Source organism: Triticum aestivum, chromosome 7B (genome assembly GCF_018294505.1).
Source record: "Triticum aestivum cultivar Chinese Spring chromosome 7B, IWGSC CS RefSeq v2.1, whole genome shotgun sequence".
In the NCBI taxonomy this organism is placed as follows: domain Eukaryota; kingdom Viridiplantae; phylum Streptophyta; class Magnoliopsida; order Poales; family Poaceae; genus Triticum; species Triticum aestivum.
In genome coordinates, this window is record NC_057813.1 from 226945358 (window position 1) to 226973086 (window position 27729).

At 44.7% G+C, this 27729-nt stretch overlaps 2 protein-coding genes across 3 annotated transcripts; one reads left to right on the plus strand and one right to left on the minus strand.

Moving 5' to 3' along the window:
* The first annotated feature begins 13729 nt into the window (after positions 1 to 13729).
* LOC123156247 (sulfite oxidase) lies at positions 13730 to 19272 on the plus strand. The gene is made up of 12 exons (XM_044574391.1): positions 13730 to 13969; positions 15451 to 15566; positions 15675 to 15737; positions 15822 to 15858; positions 15970 to 16051; positions 16544 to 16662; positions 16740 to 16835; positions 17427 to 17537; positions 17614 to 17715; positions 18295 to 18342; positions 18456 to 18671; positions 18761 to 19272. The coding sequence occupies exons 1-12, from the start codon at positions 13895 to 13897 to the stop codon at positions 18887 to 18889; spliced, it is 1194 nt and encodes a 397-aa protein (XP_044430326.1). The 5' UTR covers positions 13730 to 13894; the 3' UTR covers positions 18890 to 19272.
* A 2717-nt stretch (positions 19273 to 21989) lies between these two features.
* On the minus strand, positions 21990 to 23502 carry LOC123156248 (uncharacterized). Of its 2 annotated transcripts, none has more exons than XM_044574392.1 (5): positions 23263 to 23502; positions 22962 to 23132; positions 22692 to 22772; positions 22331 to 22465; positions 21990 to 22209 (listed from the first exon to the last, which is right to left on the minus strand). In XM_044574392.1, exons 1-5 carry the CDS (start codon positions 23458 to 23460, stop codon positions 22165 to 22167), a joined length of 630 nt encoding a protein of 209 aa, XP_044430327.1. In that variant the 5' UTR covers positions 23461 to 23502; the 3' UTR covers positions 21990 to 22164. The 2 variants fall into 2 exon arrangements, with proteins under 2 accessions (XP_044430327.1, XP_044430328.1); XM_044574393.1 differs by having other exon boundaries at positions 22327 to 22465.
* Between the last annotated feature and the right edge of the window lie 4227 nt (positions 23503 to 27729).

The window sequence follows — 27729 nt, forward strand, 5'->3', positions numbered from 1 at the left end:
TCGTAAATGGTTATGTCGATGCAAGCTTTGACACTGATCCAGATGACTCTAAGTCACAAACTGGATACGTATTTATATTGAATGGTGGAGCTATAAGTTGGTGCAGTTCCAAGCAGAGCATCGCGGGGGGATCTACGTGTGAAGCGGAGTACATAGCTGCTTCGGAAGCAGCAAATGAAGGAGTCTGGATGAAGGAGTTCATATCCGATCTAGGTGTAATACCTAGTGCATCGGGTCCAATGAAAATCTTTGGTGACAATACTGGAGCAATTGCCTTGGCGAAGGAATCTAGATTTCACAAGAGAACCAAACACATCAAGGGACTCTCCAATTCCATCCGCGATCAAGTCAAGGAGGGAGATATAGAGATTTGCAAGATACATACGGATCTGAATGTTGCAGACCCGTTGACTAAGCCTCTTCCACGAGCAAAACATGATCAGCACCAAGACTCCATGGGTGTTAGAATCATTACTATGTAATCTAGATTATTGACTCTAGTGCAAGTGGGAGACTGAAGGAAATATGCCCTAGAGGCAATAATAAAGTTGCTATTTATATTTCCTTATATCATGATAAATGTTTATTATTCATGCTAGAATTGTATTAACCGAAAACTTAGTACATGTGTGAATATATAGACAAAATAGAGTGTCCCTAGTATGCCTCTACTTGACTAGCTCGTTAATCAAAGATGGTTAAGTTTCCTGACCATAGACATGGGTTGTCATTTAATAAACGGGATCACATCATTAGAGAATGATGTGATGGACAAGACCCATCCGTTAGCTTAGCATTATGATCCTTTAGTTTTATAGCTATTGCTTTCTTCATGACTTATACGTATTCCTCTGACTATGAGATTATGCAACTCCGGAATCCGGAGGAACACCTTGTGTACTACCAAACATCACAACGTAACTGGGTGATTATAAAGATGCTCTATAGGTGTTTCCGAAGGTGTTTGTTGAGTTGGCATAGATCAAGATTAGGATTTGTCACTCCATGTATCGGAGAGGTATCTTTGGGCCCTCTTGTTGGGGAACGTAGTAATTTCAAAAAAATTCCTACGCACACGCAAGATCATGGTTATGGCATAGCAACGAGAGGGGAGAGTGTTCGTCCATGTACCCTCGTAGACCGTAAGCGGAAGTGTTATCACAACGCAGTTGATGTAGTCATACGTCTTCACGATCCGACCGATCCAAGCACCGAACGTACGGAGCCTCCGAGTTCAGCACACGTTCAGCTCGATGATGATCTCCGGCTTACGATCCAGCCGAGCTCCGGAGATGAGTTCCGTCGGCACGATGGCGTGGTGACGATGATGATGTTCTACCGGCGCAGGGCTTCGCCTAAACTCCGCGACGATATGACCGAGGTGGAATATGGTGGAAGGGGGCACCGCACACGGCTAAGGAACGATCCATAGATCAACTTGTGTGTCTATGGGGTGCCCCCCGCCCCCGTATATAAGGGAGCCAGGGGGAGGAGGCCGCCGGCCTAAGGGGGCGCGCCAAGGGGGGAGTCCTACTCCCACCGGGAGTAGGACTCCCCTTTTCCAAGTTGGAGTAGGAGAGAAGGGGAAAGAGGAGGAAGAGGGGAAGGAAAGGGGGGCGCCGCCCCCCTTCCCTTGTCCTATTCGGACTAGGAGGGGGAGGGGCGCGTGGCCCCCTCCTGGCTCCTTCCTCTTCTCCCTCTTGGCCCATGTAGGCCCATTAACCCCCCGGGGGGTTCCGGTAACCTCCCGGTACTCCGGTAAAATGCCGATTTCACCCGGAACCATTCCGATGTCCAAACATAGGCTTCCAATATATCAATCTTTATGTCTCGACCATTCCGAGACTCCTCGTCATGTCCGTGATCACATCCGGGACTCCGAACAAACTTCGGTACATCAAAACTTATAAACTCATAATAAAACTGTCATCGAAACGTTAAGCGTGCGTACCCTACGGGTTCAAGAACTATGTAGACATGACCTAAAACCATTCTTGGTCAATAACCAATAGCGGGACCTGGATGCCCATATTGGTTCCTACATATTCTACGAAGATCTTTATCGGTCAAACCGCATAACAACATACTTTGTTCCCTTTGTCATCGGTATGTTACTTGCCCGAGATTTGATCGTCGGTATCCAATACCTAGTTCAATATCGTTACCGGCAAGTCTCTTTACTCGTTCCGTAATACGTCATCTCATAACTAACTCATTAGTTACATGCTTGCAAGGCTTAGGTGATGAGTATTACCGAGAGGGCCCAGAGATACATCTCCGACAATCAGAGTGACAAATCCTAATCTCGAATTATGCCAACCCAACATGTACCTTCGGAAACACCTATAGAGCACCTTTATAATCACCCAGTTACGTTGTGACGTTTGGTAGCACACAAAGTGTTCTTCCGGTAAACGGGAGTTGCACAATCTCATAGTTGTAGGAACTTTGTATAAGTCATGAAGAAAGCAATAGCAGTATACTAAACGATCAAGTGCTAGGCTAACAGAATGGGTCATGTCAATCACATCATTCTCCTAATGATGTGATCCCATTAATCAAATGACAACACATGTCTATGGTCAGGAAACATAACCATCTTTGATTAATGAGCTAGTCAAGTAGAGGCATACTAGTGACTATGTGTTTGTCTATGTATTCACACATGTATCATGTTTCCGGTTAATACAATTCTAGCATGAATAATAAACATTTATCATGATATGAGGAAATAAATAATAACTTTATTATTGACTCTAGGGCATATTTCCTTCAGTCTCCCACTTGCACTAGAGTCAATAATCTAGATTACATAGTAATGATTCTAACACCCATGGAGTCTTGGTGCTGATCATGTTTTGCTCGTGAGAGAGGCTTAGTCAACGGGTCTGCAACATTCAGATCCGTATGTATCTTGCAAATCTCTATGTCTCCCACTTGGACTTGGTCCCGAATGGAATTGAAGCGTCTCTTGATGTGCTTGGTCCTCTTGTGAAATCTGGATTCCTTTGCCAAGGCAATTGCACCAGTATTGTCACAGAAGATCTTCATTGGTCCCGATGCACTAGGTATGACACCTAGATCGGAAATGAACTCCTTCATCCAGACTCCTTCATTCGCTGCTTCAGAAGCAGCTATGTACTCCGCTTCACATGTAGATCCCGCCACGACGCTTTGTTTAGAACTGCACCAACTTACAGCTCCACCGTTTAATATAAACATGTATCCGGTTTGCGATTTAGAATCATCCGGATCAGTGTCAAAGCTTGCATCAACGTAACCATTTACGACTAGCTCTTTGTCACCTCCATATACGAGAAACATATCCTTAGTCCTTTTCAGGTATTTCAGGATGTTCTTGACCGCTGTCCAGTGATCCACTCCTGGATTACTTTGGTACCTTCCTGCCAAGCTTATTGCTAAGCATACGTCAGGTCTGGTACACAGCATTGCATACATGATAGAGCCTATGGCTGAAGCATAGGGAACATTTTTCATTTTCTCCCTATCTTCTGCTGTGGTCGGGCATTGAGTTTGACTCAACTTCACACCTTGTAGCACAGGCAAGAATCCTTTCTTTGCCTGATCCATTTTGAACTTTTTCAAAATTTTGTCAAGGTATGTGCTTTGTGAAAGTTCTATTAAGCGTCTTGATCTATCTCTATAGATCTTGATGCCCAATATGTAAGCAGCTTCACCGAGGTCTTTCATTGAAAAACTTGTATTCAAGTATCCCTTTATGCTATCCAGAAATTCTATATCATTTCCAATTAATAATATGTCATCAACATATAAAACTAGAAATGCTACAGAGCTCCCACTCACTTTCTTGTAAATACAGGCTTCTCCAAAAGTCTGTATAAAACCATATGCTTTGATCACACTATCAAAACGTTTATTCCAACTCTGAGATGCTTGCACCAGTCCATAAATGGAACGCTGGAGCTTGCACACTTTGTTAGCACCTTTTGGATCAACAAAACCTTCCGGCTGCATCATATACAACTCTTCTTCTAGAAATCCATTCAAGAATGCAGTCTTGACATCCATTTGCCAAATTTCATAATCATGAAATGCAGCAATAGCCAACATGATTCGGACAGACTTAAGCATCGCTACGGGTGAGAAAGTCTCATCGTAGTCAACCCCTTGAACTTGTCGAAAACCTTTCGCAACAAGTCGAGCTTTATAGACAGTAACATTACCATCAGCGTCAGTCTTCTTCTTAAAGATCCATTTATTCTCAATGGCTTGCCGATCATCGGGCAAGTCAACCAAAGTCCATACTTTATTTTCATACATGGATCCCATCTCAGATTTCATGGCCTCTAGCCATTTTGTCGAATCTGGGCTCATCATCGCTTCCTCATAGTTCGTAGGTTCATCATGGTCAAGTAACATGACTTCCAGAATAGGATTACCGTACCACTCTGGTGCGGATCTTAGTCTGGTAGACCTACGAGGTTCAGCAGAAACTTGATCTGAAGTTTCATGATCAATATCATTAGCTTCCTCACTAATTGGTGTAGTTGTCATGGGAACCGGTTCTCGTGATGAAACTACCTTCCAATAAGGGAGTAGATACAGTTATCTCATCAAGTTCTACTTTCCTCCCACTCACTTCTTTTGAGAGAAACTCCTTCTCTAGAAAGGATCCATTCTTAGCAACGAATGTCTTGCCTTCGGATCTGTGATAGAAGGTGTACCCAACAGTCTCTTTTGGGTATCCTATGAAGACACATTTCTCCGATTTGGGTTCGAGCTTATCTGGTTAAAGTTTCTTCACATAAGCATCGCAACCCCAAACTTTAAGAAACGACAACTTTGGTTTCTTGCCAAACCACAGTTCATAAGGTGTCGTCTCAACGGATTTTGATGGTGCCCTATTTAACATGAATGCGGCCGTCTCTAAAGCATAACCCCAAAACGATAGCGGTAAATCGGTAAGAGACATCATAGATCGCACCATATCAAGTAAAGTACGATTACGACGTTCGGACACACCATTTCGTTGTGGTGTTCTGGGTGGCGTGAGTTGCGAAACTATTCCGCATTGTTTCAAATGTAAACCAAACTCGTAACTCAAATATTCTCCTCCACGATCAGATCGTAGAAACTTTATTTTCTTGTTACGATGATTCTCCACTTCACTCTGAAATTCTTTGAACTTTTCAAATGTTTCAGACTTGTGCTTCATTAAGTAGATATACCCATATCTGCTCAAATCATCTGTGAAGGTGAGAAAATAACGATATCCGCCACGAGCCTCAACATTCATCAGTCCACATACATCTGTATGTATGATTTCCAACAAATCTGTTGCTCTCTCCATAGTTCTGGAGAACGGTGTTTTAGTCATCTTGCCCATGAGGCACGGTTCGCAAGTACCAAGTGATTCATAATCAAGTGATTCAGAAGTCCATCAGTATGGAGTTTCTTCATGCGTTTTACACCGATATGACCTAAAAGGCAGTGCCACAAATAAATTGCACTATCATTATCAACTCTGCATCTTTTGGTTTCAACATTATGAATATGTGTATCACTACTATCGAGATTCAATAAAAATAGACCACTCTTCAAGGGTGCATGACCATAAAAGATATTACTCATATAAATAGAACAACCATTATTCTCTGATTTAAATGAATAACCGTCTTGCATCAAACAAGATCCAGATATAATGTTCATGCTCAAGGCTGGCACCAAATAACAATTATTCAGGTCTAAAACTAATCCCGAAGGTAGATGTAGAGGTAGCATGCCGACCGCGATCACATCGACTTTGGAACCGTTTCCCACGCGCATCATCACCTCGTCCTTGGCCAGTGCTCGCTTATTCCGTAGTCCCTGTTTCGAGTTGCAAATATTAGCAACAGAACCAGTATCAAATACCCAGGTGCTACTACGAGCTCTAGTCAGGTACACATCAATAACATGTATATCACATATACCTTTGTTCACTTTGCCATCCTTCTTATCCGCCAAATACTTGGGGAAGTTCTGCTTCCAGTGACCAGTCTGCTTGCAGTAGAAGCACTCAGTTTCAGGCTTAGGTCCAGACTTGGGTTTCTTCTCTTGAGCAACAACTTGTTTGTCGTTCTTCTTGAAGTTCCCCTTCTTCTTCCCTTTGCCCTTTTTCTTGAAACTAGTGGTCTTGTTGACCATCAACACTTGATGCTCCTTTTTGATTTCTACCTCCGCGGCTTTCAGCATCGCGAAGAGCTCGGGAATAGTCTTGTTCATCCCTTGCATATTATAGTTCATCACGAAGCTCTTGTAGCTTGGTGGCAGTGATTGGAGAATTCTGTCAATGACACTATCATCAGGAAGATTAACTCCCAATTGAATCAAGTGATTATTATACCCAGACATTCTGAGTATGTGTTCACTGACAGAACTATTCTCCTCCATCTTGCAGCTATAGAACTTATTGGAGACTTCATATCTCTCAATCCGGGCATTTGCTTGAAATATTAACTTCAACTCCTGGAACATCTCATATGCTCCATGACGTTCAAAACGTCATTGAAGACCCGGTTCTAAGCCGTAAAGCATGGCACACTGAACTATAGAGTAGTCATCAGCTTTGCTCTACCAGACGTTCTTAACGTCGTCAGTTGCATCAGCAGCAGGCCTGGCACCCAGCGGTGCTTCCAGGACGTAACTCTTCTGTGCAGCAATGAGGATAATCCTCAGGTTACGGACCCAGTCCGTGTAATTGCTACCATCATCTTTCAACTTTGCTTTCTCAAGGAACGCATTAAAATTCAACGGAACAACAACACGAGCCATCTATCTACAAACAAACATAGACAAGCAAGATACTATCAGGTACTAAGTTCATGATAAATTTAAGTTCAATTAATCATATTACTTAAGAACTCCCACTTAGACAGACATCTCTCTAGTCATCTAAGTGATCACGTGATCCAAATCAACTAAACCATAACCGATCATCACGTGAGATGGAGTAGTTTTCAATGGTGAACATCACTATGTTGATCATATCTACTATATGATTCACGCTTGACCTTTTGGTCTCCGTGTTTCGAGGCCATATCTGCATATGCTAGGCTCGTCAAGTTTAACCTGAGTATTCTGCGTGTGCAAAACTGGCTTGCACCCGTTGTAGATGGACGTAGAGCTTATCACACCCGATCATCACGTGGTGTCTCGGCACGACGAACTTTGGCAATGGTGCATACTCAGGGAGAACACTACTTGATTATTTTAGTGAGAGATCATCTTAAAATGCTACCGTCAATCAAAGCAAGATAAGATGCATAAAGGATAAACATCACATGCAATCAATATAAGTGATATGATATGGCCATCATCATCTTGTGCTTGTGATCTCCATCTCCGAAGCACCGTCGTGATCACCATCATCACCGGCGCGACACCTTGATCTCCATCGTAGCATCGTTGTCGTTTACGCCATCTATTGCTTCTACGACTATCGCTACCCCTTAGTGATAAAGTAAAGCAATTACAGGGCGTTTACATTTCATACAATAAAGCGACAACCATATGGCTCCTGCCAGTTGCCGATAACTTCGGTTACAAAACATGATCATCTCATACAATAAAATATAGCATCACGTCTTGACCATATCACATCACAACATGCCCTGCAAAAACAAGTTAGACGTCCTCTACTTTGTTGTTGCAAATTTTACATGGCTGCTACGGGCTTAGCAAGAACCGTTCTTACCTACGCATCAAAAACCACAACGATAGTTCGTCAAGTTGGTGCTGTTTTAACCTTCACAAGGACCGGGCGTAGCCACACTCGATTCAGCTAAAGTGAGAGAGACAGACACCCGCCAGTCACCTTTAAGCACGAATGCTCGTAACGGTGAAACCAGTCTCGCATAAGCGTATGCATAATGTCGGTCTGGGCCGCTTCATCTCACAATACCGCCGAACCAAAGTATGACATGCTGGTAAGCAGTATGACTTGTATCGCCCACAACTCACTTGTGTTCTACTCGTGCATATAACATCAACGCATAAAACCTAGGCTCGGATGCCACTGTTGGGGAACGTAGTAATTTCAAAAAAATTCCTACGCACACGCAAGATCATGGTGATGGCATAGCAACGAGAGGGGAGAGTGTTCGTCCACGTACCCTCGTAGACCGTAAGCGGAAGCGTTATCACAACGCAGTTGATGTAGTCGTACGTCTTCACGATCCGACCGATCCAAGCACCGAATGTACGGAGCCTCCGAGTTCAGCACATGTTCAGCTCGATGACGATCTCCGGCCTCCAATCCAGCCGAGCTCCGGAGATGAGTTCCGTCAGCACGACGGCGTGGTGACGATGATGATGTTCTACCGGCGCAGGGCTTCGCCTAAACTCCGCGATGATATGACCGAGGTGGAATATGGTGGAAGGGGGCACCGCACACGGCTAAGGAACGATCCGTAGATCAACTTGTGTGTCTATGGGGTGCCCCCCGCCCCCGTATATAAAGGAGCCAGGGTGGAGGAGGCCGCCGGCCTAAGGGGGCGCGCCAAGCGGGGAGTCCTACTCCCACCAGGAGTAGGACTCCCCTTTTCCAAGTTGGAGTAGGAGAGAAGGGGGAAAGAGGAGGAAGAGGGGAAGGAAAGGGGGGGCGCCGCCCCCCTTCCCTTGTCCTATTTGGACTAGGAGGGGGAGGGGCGCGCGGCCCCCTCCTGGCTCCTTCCTCTTCTCCCTCTTGGCCCATGTAGGCCCATTAACCCCCCGGGGGGTTCCGGTAACCTCCCGGTACTCCGGTAAAATGCCGATTTCACCCGGAACCATTCCGATGTCCAAACATAGGCTTCCAATATATCAATCTTTATGTCTCTACCATTCCGAGACTCCTTGTCATGTCCGTGATCACATCCGGGACTCCGAACGAACTTCGGTACATCAAAACTTATAAACTCATAATAAAACTGTCATCAAAACGTTAAGCGTGCAGACCCTACGGGTTCGAGAACTATGTAGACATGACCTAAAACCATTCTCGGTCAATAACCAATAGCGGGACCTGGATGCCCATATTGGTTCCTACATATTCTACGAAGATCTTTATCGGTCAAACCGCATAACAACATACTTTGTTCCCTTTGTCATCGGTATGTTACTTGCCCGAGATTTGATCGTCGGTATCCAATACCTAGTTCAATCTCGTTACCGGCAAGTCTCTTTACTCGTTCCATAATACGTCATCTCATAACTAACTCATTAGTTACATGCTTGCAAGGCTTAGGTGATGAGTATTACCGAGAGGGCCCAGAGATACCTCTCCGACAATCGGAGTGACAAATCCTAATCTCGAATTATGCCAACCCAACATGTACCTTCGGAAACACCTGTAGAGCACCTTTATAATCACCCAGTTACGTTGTGACGTTTGGTAGCACACAAAGTGTTCTTCCGGTAAACGGGAGTTGCACAATCTCATAGTTGTAGGAACTTTGTATAAGTCATGAAGAAAGCAATAGCAGTATACTAAACGATCAAGTGCTAGGCTAACAGAATGGGTCATGTCAATCACATCATTCTCCTAATGATGTGATCCCATTAATCAAATGACAACACATGTCTATGGTCAGGAAACATAACCATCTTTGATTAATGAGCTAGTCAAGTAGAGGCATACTAGTGACTATGTGTTTGTCTATGTATTCACACATGTATCATGTTTCCGGTTAATACAATTCTAGCATGAATAATAAACATTTATCATGATATGAGGAAATAAATAATAACTTTATTATTGCCTCTAGGGCATATTTCCTTCACCTCTCGGTAATGCACATCACTATAAGCCTTGCAAGCAATGTGACTAATGAGTTAGTTGCGGGATGATGCATTACGGAACAAGTAAAGAGACTTGCCGGTAACGAGATTGATTTAGGTATGATGATACCGACGATTGAATCTCGGGCAAGTAACATACCGATGACAAAGGGAATGCCGTATGTTGTTATGCGGTTTGACCGATGAAGATCTTTGTAGAATATGTACAAGCCAATATGATCATCCAGGTTCCGCTATTGGTTGTTGACCAGAGATGTGTCTCGGTCATGTCTACATAGTTCTCGAACCCGTAGGGTCCGCACGCTTAACGTTCGATGACGATTTGTATTATGAGTTATGTGTTTTGGTGATCAAAGTTTGTTCGGAGTCTCGGATGAGATCACGGACATGACAAGGAGTCTCGAAATGGTCGAGATGTAATGATAGATATATTGGAAGGTTATATACGGATACCGGAATGGTTCCGATAAGGTTCGGGGATTTATCGGAGTACCGGGAGGCTACCGAAACCCCCGGAAAAGTTAATGGGCCTATTGGGCCATAGTGGAGGAGAGGAGACAGGCCACGGGAGGTGGCGCGTGCCCCCCCTTGCCCCAATCCGAAATGGACAAGGGGAGGGGGCACGACCCCCCTCTTTCCTTCTCCTTCTCCCTCCTTTCCCCTTTCCCCCTCTCCGTTGGAAGGAAAGGATGGGGCCGAATCCTACTAGGAACGGAGTCCTAGTAGGACTCCCCTCTCCTGGTGCGCTCCCTTGGGCTGGACACCTCCCCCCTCCTTTACATACGTGGGCAGGGGGGCACCCCAAAGGCACCACAACAGTTATTCTCTTACCCGTGTGCGGTGCCCCCTCCACAGTTTACTCCTCTGGTCATAGCGTCGTAGTGCTTATGCGAAGCCCTGCGCGGATCACATTACCATCAGCGTCGCCACACCGTCTTGCTGATGGAACTCTCCCTTGACCCTCTACTGGATCAAGAGTTTGAGGGACGTCATCGAGCTGAACGTGTGCTGAACACGGAGGTGCCGTAAGTTTGGTACTTGGATCGGTTGGATCGTGAAGACGTTCGACTACATCAACCGCGTTAACATAATGTTTCCGCTTTTGGTCTACGAGTGTATGTGGACACACTCTTCCCGTCTCGTTGTTATGCATCTCCTAGATAGATCTTGCGTGATCGTAGGAATTTTTTTGAAATTGCATGATAAGTTCCCCAACATCTTTCTCCCATGCTCCGCTGAGGAAATGATTCAACTGGTGGCCGAAGTGTTCTTCCGAGGAGGACGATGCTGAGGTATCTTGGCTAGCCGCTCAAATCACATGCCTTGGTCATCCTAAGCTTAGTATCCCTGTATGATGATCGTGGCCATGGCCCGAGGAGTCCAACCTTTTCAAAAACGCGTTCACCCGCTGTGGGAATACAACGGGTCTGATGACACGGCCCGAGCCATCAAAAAGGGCTTTAAGGACAACTAGTCTCTGGCATCCGCGTTGGAGGCCATTTTCAAGGGAGAAAAGGAGGAGTTCCTCAATCAAACGATGTACGATGGCTTCTATTCTCACAAGCCAGCCGAAGTGGTGAGTTCCTTTTATTGATATCTCAGTTTTACTAGGACAAATTTTTATTCTCATGATTAGTTGTTTAACATATCTGAGCAGGGCTAGAGGCGATGCATTGAGAAACTAAGCTCTCTTGCTTCGCAGTAGGAGGACCATGTTCAGTCTGACGACCCTGACTATGCCAAGGACTCGGAGACAACCATTATTTTTTAAAATTGGGTCCTTCTACTAGGAGAGCATGGAGGGTGCCAAGGTGGTTGTCCTTGTCGATTACCCCGGCATTCTACCTTCTCCAGGTGTGGCTAGCGCCCCTCGTCCTTCCTCCCAGAAATGGTCCCTCCCCAATGTTATCCTTGTCGGTAGCACTTACACTCCTTCTATGAAAGGCCACCAATCAAAGCACCAAAGGGTTGGCTCAACTCCTCACACTACTGGAATCCACTTCTTTGCCGTCCGCCATGGCGGGCGGCAAAGGCATAGATCCCGGACGGCAAACATCTTTGCCGTCCGCCAGCAGACGGCAAACTGTTCGTCTGAACAGGTGCCAGCAAAGGCCTTCTTTGCCGTCCGCTTTTGAGAAACTGACGGCAAACGATTGTGCCGTCTGCCGTCTGAGGACAGCAGGCGGCAATGACTACAGACGACAGTGGGGTGGCGTCAGAGCCGTTAGGGCGTTAATGGCGCTCTTTGCCGTCCGCCAGCAGATGGCAACGATTCAAATGTCTTTGCCGCCCGCCAGCGGACGACAAAGAGCTCAGTAAGGTTAGTATTGGGAAGCTACCACGTGGCATATATGCCGTCCGCCACCGGACGACAAAGATTCAAAGGTCTTTGTCGTCCGCCAGCAGACAGCATAGCTGACCAAATAGGCAGCCAGTGCTCCCAGTGCCAGCGGACGGCATAGTTTGCACAAATAGGTGGCCTTGATCAAGGGAACAGGGAAAAACCTGGCCCGGCCGTCCAGCAAGCCGTTGAAGGTGCGACACATAGTCCTGCCACGTAAGTGTCTTTTTAGTTGCGTTCTTTTACAGATCGATACCTTGTTTTTACAAGGTTGTTTCTTCGTATTTCACATGCCTCCCCCTTCCACTAATGCACCCGCTCCCGAGGCCTCGGGGACTCACATTCCTAACCATGAAGTGGCACTAGAGGTGCCGTCTCCGGTTGAGGAGAACCGCAATATTCCTCAACCGAAATCCTCGGCGGTGCATCCTGCGACCGCCTCCGAGGTTGAAAGCCTGATGCATCATCGGGTGAAGAGGACATAGCTGGTAAATCCAGTTTTTTTATGAGGAGTTTAACGCGCTCCGAACAATGGATGCTCATGTCGTGGCTGCTTGGAGGGGCTTAAAGAGGCTACAAATGTTCTAGCGGAACGTTTGAAGGTAATTTTATTTTGCAAAGTGTTCCGGCTAACCAAGTAGCCCTTATGGTGAGCGTATGATTTACGCTCAAGTTCACGAAGTGCAATTGCCGTCCTTATCCGAGGTTCTTAAAATCCTCGGCCTGGCCGAGGAGCTTATAGAGCGCGAAGGCCAGTAGCCCCAGAGCCATTGGTTGGGTGGCCACACCCGATCAGGGGATCGATTTGCTCTAGTATATAACTACAAAAGCTTGAAGCCATGTAATTGTCCTGTATGGAACTATTATTATTTGTGACATTGCTCAACGGCTAAGGCCTCCTCGGAATGGATGTTTAGAAACAAAGAAAAGAAAAACTGTATAGGAATATAATTGAGGCGCTAGTGGAAACCTGTGAATGTAGAAACATGCAAAGAAAAAAAATTGAACTGTTATGTTCGTGGGAAAGGAAACAAGGGCCATGTAGAAAAACAGGACCCAACAATCAGAATACAATGTTTAAATTAATAACGGTCATGCATGAACTTTCTGTCTCGTGTTGTGGGCCTCAACTGTCATTTCCCATTCTTGGCCTCGAGACTCCGCCAGAAAAAGAGCTCACGATGGATGTTTGATTTTCCGTGAAAGTACAGGCCGCAGAAACCTTCCTATGAAATAAAATCGCTTCTTTCCTGCAAACCAAACGACACTTCAATATAACTTCCTCTTTTTTATTTCCCTGCAGATTTCCTTCATCATTCCTTCAAACCGAACGCAGCCTACCTTCTTTTTCTTTTACTAGCAGCGGAGACCATAGGTAGACTTGAGAATGATCTCGTCTAAATAATCACAATAAATTCTCACGGTTTTTTTTTGGTTAAAAAGAAAAAAGAGAATGGAATGAAGAGAACCGTTCGCCTCGTATAGAACGAAACAATGTAGCTAAACGCTGTGGTTTTGTTTCAATGAAACCAGGGGCAGACCCCTGTTTCCAGAGACGAGAGGGCCCGCGTGTCATGGCACATGGAATGTTAGGCCATCGAGCGGCGGCTTTGCAGTTCCCGACTCACCACACACCCACAATCATCGGTGTCATCGTCACCCAAATTCTGCGACAACAAAAATACTCCCGTGCGTGCCTGTCAAAAAAACCAGAACCACGGCCAGTGACCAAGCGAAGACGAGGGAAGAGAGATGCCGGGGCTCACGGCGCCATCGGACTACGCGGAGGAGCCGCCGCGCCACCCGGCCCTCAGGATCAACTCCAAGGTTGGTTCGCCCGCCCTCCTTCCTACCTGCTGTTCGGTCGCGCGGGTGGGTTTGGCATGTCGCGGCGCGGGCGGCGGCGTCGGCTGCGGATTCGCGGCCTGGGGCTGCTGGATTTGTGCGCCGCCGCATCGGGGCGGGGGGAATCGCGGGCGTCTCCGTTTATGCCGTGGCGCGTTCGGCTGCTGATATGAGCCGTGAGCAATCGGGTGTCCGTGTTTAGGCTCGGAATTTTAGTCTAGTGATGAGGTGCGCGTCCGACTGCCGGTACCAAGGCGTACGATCGGGGTTCCCACTCCAGTTCTGATTAGGGTGATGAAGTCCTCGTTCCAGTACACTCCAACAGGGATTCCAGCCTGTTGCTATGTGTAGTTAGCATTTAGCAACTCCAGCTATTCCTGAATTTCTCACAAGTTGTAGGAGTCTGATTTCTCTAGGCGATTTATTCGAAGAACTTGACCGTTGACTTGAAACACGCAAACTCGAACTTTCGTCGAAATGGTCTCTATTCATATGTATGCAAAATACTTATGTGGATTTCCCTCTTAAGAATTTGGAGGGCCTAGTATACGATTACGAGGTTTATTCAAAGAGGAAGCTGCATCCAGTAGCCACAATATTTCTCCCTTTTCTTCTACCCCAGGCTTTGCAACATTTCGAAATCAGAAAATTGCAACAGGAGCAGGTGCTATTAGGGAACAATTAGCAGATTTGGATTTGCGAATTATTATAGAGAATTCCTTAGTCGAACAGAAGGAATTAGAAGACGAGGGGTGTAGTGGAGATGAATGGGAAGATAGAAAAAGACAAATAAGATAAGTTTTTTTAATTAGATGCATGCAATTGGCGAAACTTTTTATTCAAACAAATGTAGAACCAGATTACTCCCTACGTCCGGAAATACATGCCATATAAACTTAGTCAAAAAACCAACGCTTTCTAAGTTTGACCAAATGTATACAAGAATATTAAGATAAACAATACCAAATCAATATCAATATATTCATCATTAGATATATTTTGATAATGTATTCATCCAATATTATAGTTGTTGATATTTTCTTCTATATATTTGGTCAAACTTAGAAAGCATTGACTTTTTGACTAAATTTATGCGCCATGTATTTGGGGACAGAGGGAGTATGTGACATGTCTGTGAATTAATTACGACATTCTATAGGAGTACCATTTCTTGTGCAGCAGGAACTTTTCCTTTATATTGATGGAAAAAAAGGATAAGTACGCATTTGTGACTTGTCTATGTGTTTTGGATTAATTTGGACGGGCTAGGTTGATGTATTATCAGTTTGTCTCGGAACCCATTCCTACGCTTCGTCGTAAGACATCGCTTATAGAAACAATACCTGATTCCTAGAAAGGACAAGAAGTGGAGGAGTTCTATATAGCACGTTCGCAATATGTTTCACCCCACTTCATTTGAATCTTATAGCACTGACCTGGTGGGGTTGTCTGCTTCTCTGCAGGAGCCATTTAATGCTGAGCCTCATCGATCTGCGTTAGTTTCATCTTATATCACCCCAGTGGATTTCTTCTACAAGAGGAATCATGGACCAATTCCCAAAGTTGATGATATCTCAAGGTTTCCATTTTATAGAAAGAACTATACGTATCCATGTATCATTATAATTTATATTGCAAACCCTTAATGTAGGACCAAACCTTATACTTTTATATGACCTTTGAACAGATACAGTGTTTCCATCAGTGGCCTCATTAATAAGCATATCCAGCTGTCCATGGATGACATTAGGTAATGTTCTTCTTAATCTCTTATCATGCACCTTCAAATACTTATTATCTTTTAGTAAATAATCAACGCAAATTTCACACTCAGGATGCTTCCGAAGTACAATGTCACTGCAACATTACAGGTTTGCGACAAGTCCCTTTTATGCTTTTCTTATCTTTCTAATTTCTATGGTGTCTATTGTATGAGTATTGCTAGTAAATAGGGATCTAACAATATAATTGTTATATAAAAGTGTGCAGGCAATAAGAGAACTGCAATGAGTAAGGTACGGAAAGTGAGAGGTGTTGGATGGGACGTATCTGCTCTTGGAAATGGTAAGAGGCGCATTATGGTAATCTGAATTTTCTGAATGTAAGGAATGCATTTTAGTTCTGTTATAGAAATGCAATCTAATGTACCCATATTTCTGAATGCTGACACCCAGAAGAATATGCACTTTATGAGATCTGGGCATGCTGGTACCATTACTGCATGAACATATTTAGCGTACCACTAGAATTAGGTTTCTGCTATAAGTCTCAGTGCTTTCATAGACTATTCTGTGTACCTTTGTTTCATCTACGTAATGAGGAACGATACCCTGCTTGATTATTATATGGCACATAAAAAACTAAATGGGCCTGAATCGCCCTCACCAATTATCTTATATAATTCAGATACAATTTTGTTCTCTTGTACTCCATCCGTATCAAAATATAAGACGTTTTTGTAGGCTAGTTTAGCCTGCAAAAACGTCTTATATTTTGGAACAGAGGTAGTAGTTTGGTTATTCTACAATGTTTTTACCTTTGCACTAATCGTTCCAGCAACTTGGGGTGGAGCAAAACTATCCGATGTCCTTGAACTAGTTGGAATACATAAACTCAGTTCAGTCACATCTTTAGGAGGCAAACATGTTGAGTTCGTCAGTGTTGACAGGTGTAAAGTGAGTATGTCTGTATTTATTGATCAGCAGCAATCCTTGTAGCCTACCTCAATAATCTTGAGACTTTCGTATTTCAGGAGGAGAAAGGTGGCCCCTATAAGGCATCAATTCCACTAAAGCAGGCAACAGATCCTGATGCTGATGTGTTACTCGCATATGAAATGAATGGAGAGGTGACTGCGCATTGATTTTATTTCCTTTAATAGTTCAAAGCTGAACTGATTTAACGTTCCTCTGGGGTTTAGACTATTTTTCAAAATCAATTATTCCGAATGTTTTTTTCCTAGTTTTTGCTTACTGTTTCTCACTTTTTTGTTCATGCATGTGTTTCTCTGAAGCTGATTTTCTGTCAGCACGTAATTATTACCTAATGCATTTGTTTCTTTGAAGCTGATTTTGATGAAATAGAGTCATAGTTTGACATATTGTGATACCATAATATGGGTTTTTCTTGGAACATAATAGCGTATTATGCATATATAGGTGTTTACTTCCTAAGGCAGAGTGTTTAGTATGAAAACAACACCTGAAGCTTCTCTTACTGAACATATATATCCACCGTTAGCTTATTGTGCATTGGCTTTTGTGTCGCACTTTATCTATCTAGCACTGCTACACCAGATTCTGATTTATCAAATGTTTACTTGTCAGTTTTTCTATGCTCAAATTTAGATGCAACCTTATTATCTGGCTCAATATTCTGCTGTAATGGCTCCTGTGTTGCTATGTTCCGTATTTCACCCGTCGTGATTTACCATGTATAGACCATCAATCGTGACCATGGATATCCACTCCGTGTGGTCGTACCTGGTGTTATAGGTGCACGCTCCGTAAAATGGCTTGACAGCATCAACATAATCAAGGAAGAATGCCAGGTTTACTGAAAATTTAACTGCGGTACCTCTTCAATATAATCTCTGGGAATAAACACTGATCGCTGTTCTCAACCAGGGTTTTTTTATGCAAAAAGATTACAAGATGTTCCCACCTACCGTAGATTGGGACAATATTAATTGGTCAACTAGAAGACCACAAATGGATTTTCCTGTGCAGGTATAATGTACTGGCAATTCTTCTCTTGTCTGTTGAAGTAATCGCAGTTAGTAAGTTATGTAGTTGTACTCAGAACCGACTGCTAGATGTTATTAAACATCTTCTTGTTTGTCAACTACAATGGACTAAATCCACGCAAATAGAAGACATTACAATATACCGCAGTTATGAATGTTTTTATAATGCCCTGTGAACAGAAAAGTTGATTAGTCTCATATCCATTTAATATAGAGAAGAATGGCAGATACTGGGCCGGAGGCTGTTTGCATACTCCTTGCAATTATCTGCCATTTTAAAATGATCTACATTGGATTCAAGAATATTCTAGATGGGTTCTAAATTTATGGAACAGAATGCTGTGTCCTGCCTTAGATGTGGCCTTTTATGATTAGTGTAGCTGGTATTCTGGTAGGTGTTAATCTACCATCAGTTTGTTTTGTTTATGTATTTATTGCAGGATGCACCTATGAAGCATTGAAGCACTTAGTTCTCATAAAACCTTTTTTTTTTTTTTTTGCTTCTGTGTTAATGAAGTCAAGTCTATTTTATCTTAATTTCTTTTTGGATTTGACCAAGCAGTCTGCTATTTGCACCCTGGAAGATGTGGATGTTATCAAGGAAGGAAAGGTTAGCATTACTTCCATGATAGGAAGGAATGTATAAGCTGATACTGCAGCTTGTGTAGGTAGCATATGTACATTCTGATGAGTTGTACACACTGGTTTGCATGCTCTATGCAGGCTAGAATTGCTGGATATGCAGTCTCAGGTGGCGGCCGTGGCATTGAGAGAGTAGATATATCTGTTGATGGGGGTAAAACATGGGTTGAAGCTCATAGATGTCAGAAAAGCAATGTGCCATACGTCTCTGATGGAGCTCAAAGCGACAAGTGGGCATGGGTTCTATTTGAGGCCACATTGGACATACCACCAAATGCCGAGATAGTAGCTAAGGCGGTAAGTAGAATTCCCCGCTGGAAGCATTACTGTTTCACTCTTTTGTTGCTCAGATTAATGAGTCTGAAAATGCGCCTCGTGGACAACAGGTGGATTCGGCCGCAAACATTCAACCCGAAAAAGTGGAGGACATATGGAATCTGAGAGGAATCCTCAACACATCTTGGCATCGGATCAAAATACAGAATACATCGTGCGTATCTAGATCCAAAATGTGAAGGAAGTATGTTGATGTGCCTAGAACAAGCAGCACGCCGGTCCAGCTGAGTCCATGATATCTCCAAATAATAAAGCTACTGCAGCTTAATTTCTGTGATTTTCGTACTCCCTCCGTTCCAAAATAGATGACCCAACTTTATACTAACTTTGTACAAAATTGAGTCATCTATTTTGGAACGGAGGGAGTATGTACTTTGTCATGGAACTGTGTTGGTTTGTTACCAGCGTTACAAATAACTGCTTGTGTTGGCTGATAGAATCGCTATGACTTGTGTTTTAGGAATGCATGTTTGAAGTGCTTTAAGAATGTGTCAGCGTTGAGCATGAACCACAAATTTTTGGGCATAACAGCAGGCTGTTCGATGGAGAATTATCGTGGTTAGTGCTTAATTGTCCTATTTCTTCAATATGGTTATTTTGCAGCATGCTCGCTATGCTTAGCCTTATTCTAGGGCACCAATATTGGAGGCACCAAAAAATGACTTAGGGCAATTGAAAATCTTCATCTCCAACGGCTGCCCTAAAATAGGGCACTTCAAACATGCAAATATTTTTTTAGAACATTTCAAACATTGCATAGTTCACTTCAAACATTAAAAGTTTTGAACATCCAAACATTGCATAGATTAAATGAACATCCAAACTATTCCCTTCGTTCCTAAATATAAGTCCTTTTAGAGATTTCAATATGGACTAACACACGGATGTATATATATGCATTTTAGAATGAATACACTCATTTTGTATGTGGTCCATATTGAAATCTATAAAATGACTTGTATTTAGAAACGGAGGGAGTAGATCATTCCAACATTACAATAGACTCCTATGAACACCTTACAGGTTGTCCAAGTCAATGTTGTCGGACTCGTCACTCTCATCGCCGAGCTCAACCTTGTCGTCGAACTCGAGCTTGACCACACCGGAGGGGCCAACCACATCCTCTGTCTTGCACTCGTTGTCCCTCTTTCAGAAGAACTCCTTTGCCTGCATGAGATGCGGGTTTTCCCTCGTGAACCTTGCCATCGCTGCCTCATCGCTTTTCCTGGTGTCCCTCAACTTGAGGATGATGCGGGTCTTCCTCTTTTTCGGGTGGGACTCACTGGTACAGCCCGATGAACTTCACATCCGCCCGCATATCAATCACCAGGAAGTTGAGCTCGTGGCACGGCCGGCTGAGCCTCCACACGATGATGTCATAGGCGCGTGCGGCCATCTTCATTGTCTCGAAGGTGCCGAGCCAATATCATCGGCCGTCGCATTGGAACTTGATGCTGAAAAACGGCGAACTCTCGTGGCTGAATGCGGCGGCAGCCGAACTTGCTCTACACACGCTTTGACGGCATCCGGCAGATGCAACGCAACGACAGTGTAAATTCGTCGGTGGGGCGATGCGGCGTGACGACGGGTGGAAATGGGTGTTGTGGCGGCGGTGCGGACGATTGGAGGAGGGGAACGGCAGATCCGGGCAACATGGTAGTGCAGCTATAGCGGGAATGTCTGGATCCAGTGGGGGTGACGGTGGCGCGGGAGGGGAATCGGCTACGGGAATGTTCCGAATGGCAACAGCTGGGTTGCGCGTGGCTCGGTTTTGCGTTTGCGGCAGCCGCGCGCATGCGGCAAATGCACAGCCGGCTGTGCCTTAGGGCATCTCCACTAGAGCCCCCAGAACGCCTCCCCAGACCCCTTTTTGACCGCCGGCAGTAAAAAATGCTCTCAGCCACACCTCCAAAGGCTTGTTTTGCGCCGGATTTATCCAAAAACACGGCCGGCGATATCAGGCGAATCCCAACAACCCGGGGGGCAGCTGGGGACGCCGGCACTCACTTTTGCATGCAAAATGGTCCACCAGTCAGTGTCTCCAACTGCCTTTATCTTCTCCAGGCCCACCCACGTGCGAGCCACACTCCCTCTCTCTCCTCTCCAGCCCACACTCCCTCTTTCCTCGGCGACTTCTAGGCTCGGAGGCTGGAGCTCGCCGTGCGTGGTCGGGACGGGTGAGGACGGGGCGGGCGCTGGCCGTCTCCCGCAGCACCTCCTCCAAGCGTCGGCGATGCAGCAGCGCAAGGCACACCGGCCGCGCGTCGGCGATGCAGCAGCGCAAGGCGCCCAAGGCGTGCGCAGAGGGCGTCACAGAGCAGGAGGTGTCGCCGGCGGCCGTGCTGCCGAGGACCGCCACGGAGCGCGACTTGCTGGAGGCGGAGGAGGCTCCGGCCCAGTGCTCTATGACGCCGCGGAAGAAGAACAAGAAGAGGCCGGGCGCCGGTGAGAGGCGGTGCACGCCGGTGGTCAGCCAGTTCGAGCCCACCGCCTGCCACTACTGCTCGCCGCACGCCTCGCCCTGGCTATCGCGTGCCGTCGCCACACCTCCTTCCCCGCTTGCCGCCCTGCGCCTGCCTCCCTCCCCGCTCGCCGCCTCCCGCCACCGCAGGACTCCACATCGCCATGGTGCCAAGGCTGGAGCGCGGCGGCAGCGGGTTCCAACTCCCCAACTCCGAGCAGGAGAACTCCCTCTTCCTCCGTGCTCTCATCTCCGTCGTGTCCGAGGACACCGCGGCCCCCGCCTTGCGCCCGGAGCTGTCGACGCCGCCCTTTGCTCCCGCTCCCGCTCCGGCGCCTGCGGCTGCTGCGTGCGCCAGGTGCGGCGTGGACGGGTGCCTCGGCTGCGAGTTTGTCGCTGCGGCCGCGGCGACGACCGGGTCGAGCAGCGAGGGGGAGGAGTGCTCGGCCACGAGCCTCGTGAAGAACGGCGGCGTGGGCAAGCGAGGGGCTGGTGGCGGCGGGAGCAAGTTCAGGGGCGTGCTCCTTCGCTGGCTGGAGGTCGTCGCCGCCGCCGCGGTCAAGGTGCTCGACGAAATGCCGCTCCGTTTGTGAGGAGTCCAACACTGCTCGTGGGGAGGCAACGAGTGGAAAATTTTGGCCCCCCAGGCCAAAGTTCTCGCCGGCAGCCCCCCAGGAGGCGAAAAAAGCGCCTCGTGGGGGGGGGGGGGGGGGGGGGCAAACGGCTGGAGATGCCCTTAGGGGCAAAAGCTTGGAGATGCTCTTATCTCCCATGTTGGCATCAACCCTATAGCGTAGACCAGTAAAGACAGATGAACATGGCAGAAGTTGCCTTCTGTCTGATAAAGAACACAATAATTCTAGTTGCAAAGATGCTATCTACCAATGATTTAATAAAAATGGAAAAGGTACTACTAGTGAATTTACATATGGGTCGCTTATAGCTAAAAAAATGCCCTCAGAGCTAAAAAAGAAGCGCTAGAATCATCCTTTCCTAAGTGCTTCTGGCTGCTTCTCCATGGCCCCCGTTGGTATTGCCCTGCAAAAGATGGTTAGAAACAATTGATATTACTCACTGCAAGTCTGCAAAAAACGTTGAATTGCAAAAGGGAAAATATATCAGCCAACGCTCTGCATTTGTCTAAAGAATCATTACTCACAGCATTTGACACTTTGCCCCTGACTGGGTATACATCGTTGAGCATTTTGTCTAAGGAATCCTTAGCTAACTGTAGCTTCCCTTCTTTCTCTCCTGATTCAGACGACACCTTTGCTGATGATGTACCACAGTGAAGCTGCAGGGAACATGATGATTCACACGAATTACACCTTTCATCAAATATATCTTGATTGCACCCCCAAAAGTACTGAAACGGTTTTCTTAACGGGGAGCTTTACAGACCAATCAATGAACTACTCTCACATACAAAAGGATAATAAGCATCTCACAGATCAAGTAATTTCCAGCAAAATGTCAACGCATTTATGCAGAAGCACATGATAGCAATTGTTTGAACTAACCTGTGTAGTAGCTGGTTGCTCTGACGCGTCTTGATTTTTACTCAAATGGCCTTTTGTTGTTCCCGAATTCGCCGCGGATGCCTACAAAATAACGCATCACACTAAACTGAGACCACAGATCCTTCAGACAATAACAATCAGATACAAACCCTACGAAAAGGATAAAGCTAAAAACATGCTAACTATTGACCTCGGTACTGGATCAATTGCATTGTTTTCAGATTAAATGTTCATAAGACAGCCCCTCGTTGCTGCTCAGGTCTGTATTACCTGATCCTTTAAGGTGTCCTCTCGCCACTCCGGCTGAAACTTCTGCAGGAGCAAAGTGAGCAGCCTTTGCAGCTCGGGCAGCACCTCTGCAGGGAAAAGCTTCGGAATCTCCTCCTTCGCGATGTTGTCATGGACGCACCTGCGGGTCAGTATCCTGAGGCACACCAAGAGCTGCAACAGAGAGAAGTATAGGCATTGAGCACAGGGCCAAGCTGCTTTTGCAAAAATGCCTCGCACCTGGCGCAAGCAGCGGCGCGGAAGGGGGAGAGGGAGCAGAGATGAGAAGTTGGTAGGTACGGACGGGGTCGAGCTCGGAGTCGGAGGGGAGCTGGAGGATGTCGCGGACGATGGCGCGGTCGGCGGCGTCGAGGCCGGTGCGGCGGGTGCGCCAAAGGGCCTGCAGGATGTACTCTACCGAGTCCTTGGAGCGCGCGCGGGCCAGCAGCGGGAGGTGCTCGTGCCCCCAGAGCGCCGCCGCCGATGACGTCCCGTGCTCCATCGCCGGCCGTGTTCTGCCGCCGCGTGAGGGGGGGACTATGGTCTTGTGGGCTAAGACAGAAGACATGACTGCGTAGCAGCGAAGGCGAAGTCGATTTCTAGCGGGCTGAAAGTAGTCCATGGGCCATAACTGAGGAGCTCCGAGATCAGTCAAAGAAGGACCATTTCGCGCACCAGGCCCATCCACTAGCAGCATGGCTGGCTCATCGAAATCACTGGGAAAAACTAGTACCCCTAAAAAAACTAGAAATAACTAGTTTTTTTTAGGAAAAACACGCTTTATTTATTTTATTACTCACTAGCACATATGCCCGTGCGTTGCAATGGGATAATAAAATACATGCCTCTAGCTCAATACAAGAATGGATCAAGACCCCACATGTTTGTATTCTCTAGTTCAACACGGCACCCTTTAATTAGAGCCAAACCAGTATATTCTTTTTTATTGGCACGTGCCCATAATTTTTTTTAATTATAATTAACCAGCATATTCTCTTTTATTGGCACATGGAAGCTACCACTGTCAATAATTTATGGTGTCCCTTATTCTGAACAAGCCAACTTAGCTGAATGCGCCGGATGCGGAGCAGGCCCAATATGGGAGTGATCGAACTCACGATCTCAAAGACCCGACCACATGTTGCTAGCCACTCAAACAAACGCGTTCTGCTAACCAATGGTCGGATTCAAAACTTTTATTTCAACTTTTCAAAAACTAATAACTATGAAATGCCAAATATACTTGGCACCATGAACAATTTTCCAAATTAATATTTTTTTGAAAATTCCACACGTTTTATAAAAGACGAACAAAAAAATTTGAACGGAACATTTGTTGAAATTCACAAACATTTCTTAAAAGCATGAATGTTTTATAAAAATACTTTCCAATTTTTGGAAACGGGAACATATTTTGAACATATAGAAGAAATTTTGAAAATGTGTCTTTTAATGCAAAGAATATTTTTAATTTTTGAACATATCACTAAAACATGAATATTTTTCAAATTTGAATCATTTTTTAAATCTTGAACAAATTTGGAAAACCCCAAACATTTTTCAAAAAATGCAATAATTTTTGAAGTTCTGCAAAAAATCAGAATGGCAAAAATTTAAAATTCCAAACATTTTTTAAATAGGAACACAATTCTGGAATTCATAACATGAACTATCGAATATACTTGGCAACATGGCAAGTTTACAAATTATGAACAATTTTTTGAAAATTCCATACATTTTTGGACAAAGCAAGAACAAAAAATTTGAACGAAACATTTCCTGAAATTCACACACATCTATACCTACTAATAAAGCAAACATTCTTTTCAATTTTTAAACATATCGCTACAACAAGAATATTTTCTGAATTTGGAACTTTTTGAAAAATGCATTTGTTTAAATATTGAACAATTTTGAAAAATACAAACATTTTATTAAAAATGGAAAAAATTAAGTTTTGCACAAATTTTGGCAGAACAAAAAAATACATTTAAAAAAAAAATAGGAACACATTTTTGTAATTCATAACTTTTACAAAATTTCGAAAAAAATTGAAATTGTGATTTTTTTATTTATTTTTGTTAAATTCAGGAAAAAAATAAAAAATAGACTTGCAATGCAAAAAATAGAAAATAAAAAGAGAAAGAAATATAATAAGAAAATTTGAAACAAAACACAAGCAAAAATGGTCCGGCGAGCCATGGGCGCCCTGTGCGTAGCTGAAACTATTTGCCGCATTGAGCGGGAAATACGATCTTTTTATTGCTGCATGGGCCGGAAAAAATGGCTGACTTTACTGGGCCATAGGCCGCGCGGCCCACATAAGAAATTCTACACAAATCGTTTTTCCTTTGCTAACAGACGGACGCATGAAAGTTTAGTACCACCTCGAATAGAAAACAATTCTTTTAACGATGAACGAATGAAAAAAAATCAGAGAGCATCTTGCTTTATTAGGAGGTGATAGGGGCAAAGGTGTCCCGTCTTTCGATGAGATGATGGATTTCGCTTTGGTAGAAGTCGACTTTGACGATCCGACTACGAACGTGCGAGGACGTCGCGCCTTAGCAATCGCTAAACCAACTCCGAGAGGTTATTGACCACACCGGAGCACGATCAACCTGACCACGGGGGTCTGTTTCCTGCGAGCAAACGAAGAACAAGCAAGAAACTGAGTTTGCAATCTGAATATTGTGAATATAAGATGAAAGCTTTATTGATCATGGTGGGGTTCTGTGACGCCTTTGTCTGGTCGTTGAACACAAACGAAGTACGCGAAGTTGCAGCTATGGCGAACTTTAATCTAAACAAAACCCAAAGTCTAAACGGTGCCCTAAGGGCTGTATATATGGAGGAAGAGGGGGGGGGGATTTCGTGGCCCTTGGTGGAGGGTTCCGAAATCAACCCTATCTCTTGTTTCCCCACAAATACGGACTCTAAAAATAGCCTATACTTATCTATTTCGAAATTACATGGGCTTGGCCCAATAATAAGGCGACGCAGCACCTAGAATAGCCTCGGGACGAAATTTATGAAGTGGCATCTTGTATATTTTGTCCAAGACTTCATGCACCCATTATGGTGGCTTCAAAGTCCTGAAATCATCACTTGTAACTCCGTTCTTGTTCCCCTTGCGCATGGCATCATCTCCATGCTTGTTCTTGCTCCAATGTCTATCCTTCTCCAAGCTAGGCCCTTCATTTGTAAGCAAAACAAATATATCCAATTTAGGCAGCATCATATTCTCATGAACATTAGAATCATTACCAAGAAACGAAAGTACCTGATAATTTAATTGGCGTGCGCGAGCTCTAGTAATTGGTCCAGTATATGTAGCAGTAGGAGCTGTGGGTGTAACAATGGTATTGATGTCCTCATCATCCTCCCCTTCTTGAAATGAAGTCGTCCTCGACGGAAGCTCATCTTCCTCACCCAAATAAGGCTTCAAATCTGCAATGTTAAAAGTGGGACTAACTCCAAAATCTGCAGGCAGCTCAAGTTTATATGCATTATCATTTACTTTCTCTAACACCTTAAAGGGACCATCAGCACGTGGCATTAGCTTTGATTTACGCAAATCAGGAAATCTATCCTTACGCAAATGTAACCAAACAAGATCTCCAGGTGCAAACACAACATGTTTTCTACCCTTATCTCCAGCAAGTTTATATTTAGCATTCATACGCTCAATATTTTCCTTAGTTAACTCATGCATTTTTAAAATCAATTCAGCACGTTGTTTAGCATCAAAATTAACCTTCTCCGAAGATGGAAGAGGCAACAAATCAATAGGCGCACGAGGTAGGAAACCATACACAACTTCAAAAGGGCACATCTTAGTAGTAGAATGCAATGAACGATTATAAGCAAATTCAATATGAGGCAAGCATTCCTTCCACATTTTCTTATTATTCTTCAAAATAGCTCTAAGCATAGTAGACAAAGTTCTATTGACTACTTCAGTTTGTCCATCAGTTTGGGGGTGACAAGTAGTACTAAAAAGCAGCTTAGTCCCCAACTTAGCCCATAAACATCTCCAAAAGTGGCTAAGAAATTTAGTATCACGATCTGAAACAATAGTATTTGGCACACCATGCAAGCGAATAATTTCACGAAAGAATAAATCAGCAACATTAACAACATCATCGCTTTTATGACATGGTATAAAGTGTGCCATTTTCGAGAATCTATCCACGACAACAAATATGCTATCCCTCCCCTTCTTTGTTCGAGGTAAACCTAAAACAAAGTCCATAGATATATCCTCCCAAGGAACACTAGGTACAGGCAAAGGCATATATAAACCATGAGGATTGAGTCATGACTTAGCTTTTTGACATGTAGTGCAGCGAGCAATAAAACGCTCAACATCCCGTCTCATCTTTGGCCAAAAGAAATGTGTAGCAAGTACGTCCTCTGTTTTCTTCACGCCAAAGTGTCCCATTAATCCTCCTCCATGCGCCTCCTGCAACAACAAAAGACAAACGGAGCTAGCTGGAATGCATAGCTTGTTAGCACGAAACACAAATCCATCGTTAACGACAAACTTGTTTCACATTCTTCCTTCTTTACAATTCTGCATTACATCTTTAAAATCAGCATCATGCACATATTGATCTTTGATGGTCTCCAAACCAAATATTTTGAAGTCAAGTTGTGAAAGCATAGTATAGCGACGAGACAATGCATCAGCAATAACATTTTCTTTTCCCCTCTTGTTTTTAATGACATAAGGGAAAGTCTCAATGAATTCAACCCATTTAGCATGTCT